At 45.2% G+C, this 10,837-nt stretch overlaps 1 protein-coding gene across 2 annotated transcripts in view; it reads left to right on the top strand.

Annotated features, from left to right (window-relative positions):
* The first annotated feature begins 8,437 nt into the window (after positions 1 to 8,437).
* Med14 (mediator complex subunit 14) overlaps positions 8,438 to 10,837 on the top strand; it is an 87,187-nt gene continuing 84,787 nt past the window's right edge. For both annotated transcript variants that reach the window (XM_021660899.2, XM_021660896.2), the window contains exon 1: positions 8,438 to 8,682. In XM_021660899.2, the coding sequence (XP_021516574.1) occupies positions 8,438 to 8,682 (245 nt within the window). The remainder of the gene's footprint in view (positions 8,683 to 10,837) is intronic.

Genomic DNA, 10,837 nt, shown 5'->3' with positions numbered 1-10,837 from the left:
AGTTCCAGATTCAATATTTCAAGTACATTTCTCATAGAGCCCAAGCCACAGTTGCATTGGGTGGTTTAGAGCGGACCTGAGCCCTTTGGACTCAGCCCTGCTTTGAAACCACCATGAAACTGAATCATTTACATTTCACTGGCGCCCCAACATTAATTCCATAACCATCCTGCCTTTCCCTTACTCGGGCAGTAAAAGGCATTATTCCTACCTCATTGTTCTGCATTTATGTATGCCGTGTGTGTACAGATACCTATGGAGTCCCGAGGTGGGTGTTGTAGCCCCTGGAACTGAAATAACAGGAGGTTGTGGCCTGTCCCTTGTGGGTGCTGGAAACTAAACTTTAGTCTTCCGCAAGAACAGCAAATGCTCTTAATCACTGAGCCATTTCTTCAGAACCACCCCCATGCGCTTTACTCTGAAAGATATCATTTCAAAGGGTACTTTAAAAGAATAAGTTTCTCAGTCAGCCTGGAAGCAGTAGTCACCCAAAGGTGCTGGCTGTTACGGGACTTTCTAGCTGTAGTGAGCCCTTGGGACAGATGTTATTTTCTGTTACCTGTTCAGTTGGCTTTATTTGTGTATTATTCCAGGCTACTGAATGGCTGACACACATTTGCACTTTCTCACTCTGAGCTGATTTTTTTTTTTTTTTTTTTTACTTTCTCAGTCCCTTCTTTTGGCCAAGAGCCATGAAATTCAGCCCTCAGAACATGATTTTGAAAGCTCCAAATCTGTACTACTGAAACCCACTCAATGGAAGGCCATGCAGACAGTTGAAGTCAGGCTTTCATGTTCCTTTCCTTGTGAGAGGAATTGTTATTTTATGTAACAGTGACTGAGCAGCAGCATTTATGAATTAAGATATAACACACTTGAATATTCTAACAGACAAATGTAACATATTTTGCTAGAAATTAAGCTTTGTAGTGAACTTTGTAAAGGAGTCAAGGGCCTCTGAGGAGTCCAGAGGCAGATGTCGGTGTAGTAGCTACATTAACCTAGTCTTTCAAAGAAAGTTCCTTATCTCCTATAAAGTACTTGGTGTTAAGTACTTTATAGGACGTACTTTAAGTACTCAGGAAGCTACTTGGTAAACCAAATGGTCTACCACAAAATGTCTGTACTAAAGGAAATTGGGTAGAGAGTGAATACAAACGCAATAGTTGCTTCTCCCCAGGAAGACTTTCTCTGCATAGCCCTGGTTCTCCTGGAACTTGCTCTGTAGACCAGGCTGGCCTTGAACTCACAGAGCTCCACCTGCCTTTGCCTCCTAAGTGCTGGGATTAAAGGTACATACTGTCATCACCACCCAGGTAATAGTTACTTTTTTTACAGTTGAGAAAAGTCACAGCAAATTGCAGACAGGTGTCCTGTTGGCCCCCAAAAGTGATAAAAGCTGCAAAGGACAATATTTAATACTATAGCCATACATATTATCATTGTTTTGTAGTCCCCCTGTGTAGTTCCAGTTGGCCAAGAATTCACTAAGTAGAGTAGGCTGTGTTGGAACTCACAGAGATCTGCCTGACTCAACCTCCCTAGTGCTGGGATTAAAGGCGTGTACCATTATGCTTGGCTACAGTTTAAAAGACTCAACAATTTAATCCTTGGCTTTCTAAAAAGGGAACATTTCTTGTGTTATGAGTGGATGAAATCTGTTCACATCAGCCTATGACCCAGTCATCCTGTGCTTTATGGATACTTTTTTCTTTTTTGAGGCAGGGTTTTTCATGTAGCCTTGAGTGTCCTAGACTCACTTTGTAGATCTGTCTGCCTCTGTCTCCCAGAGTGCTGGGATTACAGGTGAGCACCACTGAGCCTGGCTATCTATGGACATCTTATTGCCCTCTGAGAAACCTGCGTTCAAAGAGCAAGAAACTTGAGTTTTAGTGCTGTGCTAGGTAGTACCAGGCAATGACATTTTTTTAAATATTACAGTTTATTTACTTTGTATCCCAGCTGTAGCCCTCCCATTCCCTCCCAATCCCACCCTCCCTCCCTCATCTCCTCCCTACCCCTCTCTAAATCCACTGGTGGGGGAGGTGCTCCTCCCCTTCGATCTGACCCTAGTTTATCAGGTCTCATCAGGACTGGCTGCAATGTCCTCCTCTGTGGCTTAGCAAGGCTGCTCTTCCCTTGGGGGTGGGGGGAGATCAACGAGTCAGCCACTGAGTTCATGTCAGAGACAGTCTCTGTTCCCCTTACTAGGAGGCAATGACATTTTAATCATAACTAGCAAGATGTCTTCCTATACTTTTCCCCCAGAAGACAACGTGTCTGGCTTTCAATTGTAAAAAGATTTTTTTTTTTGGAGAAGGGTTTCTTGTCCTCAGCACTACTGACCAACAATTCTTCCTTGTAGGAGGGCTGTTGTGCACACTATAGGAGCTTCCCAGTGTCCTTGGCTTCTACCAACACCATCCTAGTACCCGACAATGACAAGCACCTCCAGAGGTTGTGGAATGCTTCTCAGAGAGCAGATGAGCTGCTGCTTCAGAAGATGTGCTCAAAAGTCTTCTTGGGTCTGTGAATAAGAGCTGAACTGATTTGGACAGTGAAGAGTTGAGCAAAATGTAATTTTTTTCTTTTCCTTCCTTTTCTTTTTTAAAACTGAGACAAGGTCCCTATTATGTAGGCCTGGCTGGCCTGGAATTATATATGGACCAGGCTGATCTCCAACTTGCAGAGGTCTACCTGCCTCCTGAGTTCTGGAATTAAACGTGTGTGTGTGTGTGTGTGTGTGTGTGTGTGCCACTATGCCTTATTTTCTTGAGACAAGTTCCCCCTCTATAGCTCAGTGTAGCCTTAAACATGAAAGGATGCCTCTGAACTTCTTGTTCTCCTCTTTCCATTTCCCTGGTATTGGGATTTGTGGTATGGACTACCATGACCAACTGATGTGGATTGAAGATAGGATTTTTTTTCATGTTAGGCAAAAACTCTTATTAGCTGAGCTCCATGCCCAGACCAAGATGTGGTATCTTCAAAAATATTTAGCTGCAATTCCACAGAAGTGAGTACCACTATCTCTGTAGAAAAAAAAAATCAACATTTCTCAAATAGAAAAATATTAGCAACATTTTTTTGCTATTGCTATAGTTGTGTTTTAATTTTTGAAGTTGTGACTTTTTATAAGGTTTGCTGATGTTCAGAATGAATACATAATGATCAGACATATTCATATCTATAGTTGGGGGCAGTTAAATAAAAATCATAAAGGCGTTCCCAGGCTTTGGCTCCAGTTTCTGGCTTAACTTTACAATTTGAACAGATTCATGATAGAGGTGGGAAGGACAGGCACACAAAATATCCTAACTGCATCTTTTAAATTTCCCTACCAGTACTGGTTTTGAATTTACAGCTAGGCACGGTGGTGCACACCTGTGATCCCAGTGCTTAGGGAGGCAGAGGCAGGCAGATCTCTGTGAATTCAATGTTAGCCTGGTCTACAGAGTGAGTTCCAGGTCAGCCAAGGCTACACAGAGAAACCTTGTTTTGAAAACCAAAATAAAAAAAAAAACAACTGTGAATTTGCTGACTGTGGTGGCACACGCCTTTGGTTCCAGCACTCAGAAGGCAGAGGCAGGCAGATCTCTGCAAGTTGGAGGCCAGTCTGGTTGCCATAATGAGTTTTGGGTGAATTAACAATAAAAAAACAAAACAAAACAACAAACACACACACACACACACAAAAAAAACCCCAAAAACCAAGAAGCTAGTCAATGAATGTGGGGCTTGATGATGTGACCGAGGAACTCCTGTCAGTCAGCACCAGCAGAACTGAAGTGAGTGGCATCCTCTCTTGGGGTAAGACACATCTGGTTTACAAAGACAGGAAAAGAGAGCATTGGATGCCCTAGAGCTGAAGTTAGAGGCAGTTGTGAGATGCGTGATGTGGGTACTGGGAATTGAACTTGTCCTGTGGAAAAGCAGCAAGTACTCTTAACTGCCGAGCCAACTTTCTTGCCCCCAGCCCCTCATGATTTCTATTTCAGGCTATTCTAGCATTGTCTCTCATTGACAAGGGTACCGAAACCTGGAAGGTATGTAACTTTGTAGACAGCTACAGCAGCAATCTATGTGCTAGTACGAATGCATTATTCTTCCATCCTAAAGGGCCATAATCTCTGACAAGTATTTATGCTATTTAATTTATATACAAGTGACCTAGGAAGACTGAAGTACTTTGACTGGTTACTCTCCCATAGTTTCATTCCAGCCCCTCTCCATCGAACCTTGGGGCATAAAACAGTTTTGAGTTATGACAGGTAAAGGCTGAAGCAAATCAAATTGGTATTTCTATTTAACTAAATTAATATGCTTTCCTATCTCTTTATCTATCTATCTTTGTGTGTGTGTAGTCCTGGCTATCCTGGAACTCCCTCTGTAAACCAAGCTGGCCTTGAATTTAGAGGTCTGCCTGTCTCTGCCTCCACGTGCTGGGATTAAAGGCATATGCCACCACACCTGGCCCTAAAGATAAAAATAATTTTTTTTATTGAGGCCATTTCAGGAAATCAGGCATAACAGTTATCTTAGCAGTGCGTGTACACGTGTGCAGATGAGTATGAGTGGCTAGAGGGCCTCAGCTGTCATCCACCTCTTTTCTGTTTTGGAGATGTTCTCTCACTGCCTTGGACCAGTGAAACTCTCTCTAGGTAGAACCTCACTATCTAATAGAATAAATACAAAGAGGTAAGGTTTGTGACTGTGTTTATACAAGAAAACACACCTGAAACCGTATCAACGTCATACAGAAATAAAAAGTACTAGAGAAGACTATGGATCATCTTATACAACTATCTTTTGTATGTAACAACCAGAATGTCTTAATTGAAGTCAATATTGTTTTCAAAATAGAGAAAAAAAAACTTTTAATAAGACAAGTCAAAACTGGAAAAGAAAATGAAATGGTCTGATTCTAGCTGACGCCAATGTGTTGTTTCCCCAGGAAAATTAAAAATACAAGATATGACCTTACACCTGCTAGAATAGTTCTGAACCAAAAAGGATGATGATAAAGACAGGGAGAAAAAAAGAACTTTATATACTATTGGTGAGACCTCAAAACTACTACAGCTATTTTGGAAAACTACTAAAGAGATTACCAAATGATCCAGTAATCTAATTTTCTTGGTGTACATTAATTGGAAATGAAATTACTATGCCAAAGAGAGAGCTCTGTGTAGTCCTGGGTGTCCTGGAACTTGCTCTGTAGACTGGGCTTGCCTTGAAATCAGAGATCTGTCTGCCTTTGCCTCCTGAATGCTGGGATTAAAGGTGTGGGCTGCCACCGCCCAGCAAATACTTTTCCTTTTTGAGACAGGATCTCATATAGTCCAGGTTGTTGTTGAGAACAGCTTTAACTCCTAGTCTTCCTGCCTCTACTTCCAAAGTGTTGAGATCACAGGAGTTCATCCACTACACCCGTCCAAGACAGTATCATTCATAATAGCCAAGATATAGAAATAACCCAAGTGCCTATCAACGGATAGAAATCAAATGGATGGAAAAGATGTAGTTTAGTGGCGGAGAATGAGACATAGCATTATAGCATTATCGAGGTTCCGTGCTTGACCCCCAGCACACTCACATACACAGGTAAGGTGACTCATGTAGTGTCCTAACATTCGGGAGTGACTCTAGCTGAACGTCAGTCTCGGTTATATTGTGAGACTTTGGACATATAAACAAGTTGTGTACTGTTTGCAATACACAATGGACTATTATTTAGGCAAATAATAAAATGTCATCTGCAACAACATGGATGGATTTAGAGGATATTTATTTATTATTTATACAGCATTCTGCCTGCATGTGTGCCTGTGCACCAGAATTCACTATAGATGGTTATGAACCACCATGTGGTTGCTGGGAAATGAACTTGGGACCATCTGGAAGAGCAGCCAGTGTTCTTAACCTCTGAGCCATCTCTCCAGCCCAGCGGAATCTTTTTTTTTTTTAATGACTTTCCAGAATTTTTAATAGTTAAATGTAGAGGACTGGTTCATTTCAGCACTTTCACTGCCAAACCAGCGGGTAGGGACTGCTTCAGCTCCTCTGCCTTCTCCTTGTTTGTGATGGCCAGGGTGTAAAGGTACCTGCTGCAGTGAACCTTAAACTTCACATTATCCTTGTTCTTCTTGACCTTGACAGATTTGGCATCCTTCCACCGCTGGGCTGTGAGTAGAAAGCCCTTTCCTCAATTTTCCCAGGCATGGTGATGGGAACTCGGCGCTGGTGCCCGCACAGGGGCAAGAACCGAAGCAAATGGAAAAAGGATGAGACTTCCGCTTCAGAGCAGTTAAACCCGCCCAACCCAGGTGGAATCTTTTTTTTTTTCCCCTTTTTTTAAAATTTTTCATCAATTACACTTTATTCATTCTGCATCCCCCCATAAGCCCCTCCCTCCTCCCCCCAGGTGGAATCTTAAAAAGTCTAATTCATTAAAGCAACAGAGGCTGCGGGCAGAGGAAGGGGAAATCAAGAGATAACACTGTTTTAGTTAGGCGGCAATATCTAATTAATTAACTATCGGTTAATATCTCCGATAGTTAGTACAGCTCCTACAGCCGAGAGTGGGTTTTAGTTGGACCTGAGGTGCACAATTATAACCCCAGTGACTCGGGAGACTGAGGCAGGAGAGCACAAGTTGGATATCAAGTCTTAATTTACGCAGCAAGTTCCAGGTAAATCTATGCCATTTAAGGAGAACTCAATAAGAGGCAGCTGGGGATGTGGTGGCAGCATGTGTGTCTACTACAGGCAATTATTTGGTTGTGTTCAATCCTTAGTCCTGCCAAAAGGCAGCGATGCTACAGTGGGTATGAGAGGTGATAAGATAAAGAGTCTTGATATAGTCATTCGGCAGTATATTCACGCATTGCAATTCAACACTGTGCCCAATAAATATATGATTTATCAATCTGAAAAACGGGTGAGGTGGTGCAGGAGTTTGCGGTCCTAACTACTTTCAGCCCAAGAGCCAAAAAGGCCACCCACCCCCCAAAACACAGCGAGACCAAGAATCAAAGAGTACTGCAATTGTCCAAGTGGGAGAACAAAGAGAATTGTCTAACCTTAGGAGCAGCACGAGCATTTGTTATTCCTGCGGGAGATGAAGTTTGCAAATGATGTTAACAGGAATAGTTTAACAGAAACAGGCGCTTTTAACAATGAATTCTCCGTGAGTTGTGCGTGAGAATCGTTAGGTAACTAAATAAAAAGCAAAGCAAAGCAAAACAAAAAACCCCTCGAAGCCCCGACTGCATCTGAATCTATGGAAGTGAAATCCAAAGGCTTTTTCTTCTTCTTCTTTTAAGGCTTGCAGTTTATTCCAAACGGGAGCCAAGATTACAAAACATATAAAACATGTGGAATTTTGGAGGAAAAAGAGTCAGTGAGAAAAGATGCGGCAATAACCCAGGCAGGACAGGGCGGCTACTGCAAGGGCAGGGACAAAAGCCCAAACTGCCAGCGAAGGGTTTAAAGACTACAAGTGTTTCTCGGACAGGCTTTGGGTGACAGCAATGAGCTAGGCTCAGACGACATGGCATTCAAATGACGTTATCGTGCCGCCTGCCTCTGTTCGTTGTCTCCCATTTTCCCACAGTTGAAAGATACGTACACACACACACACACACACACACACACACACACACAATAAACGACTGTAACGTTTTCTCCCACGCGTCGCGCCAGGGATGCCTTTGGCAGAGGGCGCGTGGGAAAAGTCAAGGCGCGGTCACCGCCGGTGGAAAGCTCGCCCTAGCGCTGGGGCACCTCCCCCCGACACACACACAGGGGAGACCGGCGGCTTCTCCGCCAACCCTCCCCGGAGCCCACCGATGGGCTGCGGCTACCTAGGCGCGTAGAAGGAACGCTCTGGGCTGCTGACGTTGCTGTGACGCCGGCCCTACCGGCGGCGTGGTTTCCGGCGGCGCCTGTTCGGCTTCCCTACCCACGCACCCACCCCCACCCCCTCCCCTCCTACCTCCAGTCCCTCCCACCCTCCACCCCCCCACCTCCTTCCCCCTCAGCGCCGCACGGAGCGGGGGGAACGGTCACAGGTTGCCACTGGAAGGGGGCCCCCGCGGGTTCCTTTTCCGTTCTGTCTGGCGACTTCCGCTCCACAACGCAGCAAACATGGAAGCAGAAGCCGATAGGCCCGGCGGCCGCTGAGCAACCCCACCAAAAACTCCCACCACCCTCGCGGTCCTTCCTCCCCGCGCTCGCCTCCTGGCGGCCGGCTGGACCGTCCGGCCCTGTATGGGGGCGGTCCTCTGCAGCTCCGACTCGGCTTCCTGTTCAGAGGCGGCCTGGCGCTAGGCGGCGGCCACTCTGCCCGCGCCCGCCTCGGTGCGGTCACCGAGCCCGGGAGGAGGCTCCAGGGCTGCATCTCGGGCGCTCGCGCCAAGCCGGGCTGTGCGCCGCCATGGCCCCAGTGCAGCTGGAGAACCACCAGCTGATCCCTCCTGGCGGCGGCGGTGGCGGCGGCGGCGGCGGCGGCGGCGGTGGCGGCGGCGGCAGCGGCTCTGCGTCCGCCCCGGTTCCCCTGCCTCCGGGAGCCGCCGTGGCGGCGGCAGCGGCCGCCGCAGCCAGCCCTGGTTACCGGCTTAGCACGCTCATCGAATTTCTGCTGCACCGGGCCTACTCGGAGCTTATGGTATTGACGGACCTGTAAGTGCCGCGAACCCCCGTCTGCTTCTCGGCTCCCCGCTTGCCCTTCCCGCCCTGTGGGCAGAGAGAGAGAGAGAGAGAGAGAGAGAGAGGGAGAGAGAGAGAGAGAGAGGCTCGCGCCCGCCGTTTACTGAGCTCTACCGTGTAGCGTAGATATTTGAAATTCATGGGGTTCAGATTCCGGGGATGAGGAGGAGGAGGTGGTGGTTGGGGATCTGGTTGGGGATGAAAGCCCGGAGACTGGTTAGCTTCGCGTGTTACACTTGCGCTGAAGACTGTCTTTGGGATTTTTGTCTTGAGTTCCCAACAGCGCTGTATTGATTTCTTGGTGGGATCTTCTGAAAAACAAAACAAAACAAACAAACAAAAAAACCCACCTCAGACGAAGAGAAAGCATCTAGAACTACATAAATAAAATTTGAACGCGATTTTCAAAGCCTGGGTATGGTTTACACCCTTCTGACAATATGTTTTAAATGTAGGTTACGGTTTCTCTGAACGCAGGAGGTAGATTCTGTTTAAAATACTATGATTCTGAGTCTTCCTGAAGCATTTGAAACCGTTCAGAGTCTTTGTGACTGTAGAAAGTAAAATACTTTTTTTTCTATCGAGCCTTCTGATTTCAGTCACCTAGTTACCTAATTTGCCTTGGGGCGTGCTCAGAGTGTTAATCCCTTCAGAATACTAGCAGCATACACCGATGGTTCGGTGAGCTAATAAACGGCCTTGTACAATTTTGAAACTCTGTTTTAAAAACCTGAGGTTCATAAAAGTTTTCACCCCTTCCCTATTGTGAGGCTCAGGAAAACATTTCAGTACGTAGACGTTAGGCTTTATCTGGTGATACTTTTTACTAGAGATTCAAATATTTGTACATGACTAAAAGAATTAGCCAGGGCTTCACTTCCTCTTGTAAAAGATTCCCTTTCAGTTTTGATGTACTGTACTTGTGAATGAGACGAAGCCTAACCTTGCCGAAAGAGGTGGTATTATCATTTAGTTACTCATGGTTATTGAGATATGGTCTTCCTGTATGGTCAGGCTGCCCTTCTAGCCTTCAGTTCTGGCTCAGCCTCTTTAGTGTAGTGTTGGGATTACAAGCATGCGCCACTACAACTGGCTGAGACTCTTGTTCTTTCTTTTTTTTTTTTTGAACGCGTGATCCCGGGTTTTGTAAGCGCTAGGATTACAGGTGTGAGCCATCCCTCCCTCCCCTGCCCCCCACGGCTTCTGAGAGATAAATAGCTGTCATGCTTAGAAATTCTTGTAGCAATATATTTTAGGAGTTCATATGAATTGAAGAGAATATTTCATATATGTCCTATGCATAGCTGTGGTTAAAAACACTGATCATGGATCATGCAATTTGCTTTTTCTATATTTGTAGTAATTTTCTGTGTTTCTAGAATATTTGTAGGATTTGTGGAAATTCATTGAGTTGTGTGCTGTTTTTAATTTTAGTGCTTGGTTTATGGAGAAGCATCTGTTTTATTGACGTGGAATGATACAGTTTTAGTCCTGCACCATTTGTACTTGTATACATCTCTCAAGCGCAGACCTCAGCTAAATTCCACATCCTGTGTCTAGATCCATACAATTCAACATCTAACCCAGAGGGGAGAAGAGGGAGGGAGGGTGGGACTGGGAGGAGATAAGGGAGGCGGCTGTAGCAGCGATACAAAGTGAATAAATTGAAATAAATCAATAAACTAATAAAATTCAAAAAATTTAACCCAGGAGCTGCCTTTGGTAGTGGATCTATGGGATCTATGCTTGTGGTCTCAGTGTTTAGGAAGCTAAAGCAAGAGATCACAAGCTTTAGGCCAGTCTCAAAAAACTACATAGTGAGACCCTATATCCCCAAATACTCCCTTAACTCTTCTCTGTCCCCGCCCTCCTAATCCTCAGCCAGACATGATGGTGCATGGCTTTAATCCTTGCAGAAGTAGGTGGGTCTCTTCGGTTTGAGGCCAGCCTGTATAGCCAATTCCAGGAGAGCAAGGGGCTACATTGCCCCATCTCAAACCATCAGACAGCACCAACCTTCCCTCCACCCTGCCCCAAATACAACAAAAACCACACAGAAAAAAAAGTTTTTAGAGTATTAGTGATCATAAAATTTGTGGTCTAAGCCAGGATACCCTTGAACACACAC

Source organism: Meriones unguiculatus, chromosome X (assembly GCF_030254825.1).
Source record: "Meriones unguiculatus strain TT.TT164.6M chromosome X, Bangor_MerUng_6.1, whole genome shotgun sequence".
Taxonomy (NCBI): domain Eukaryota; kingdom Metazoa; phylum Chordata; class Mammalia; order Rodentia; family Muridae; genus Meriones; species Meriones unguiculatus.
Note: the sequence above shows the minus strand (reverse complement) of the source record. Positions and strands in the feature narration are given on the sequence as shown.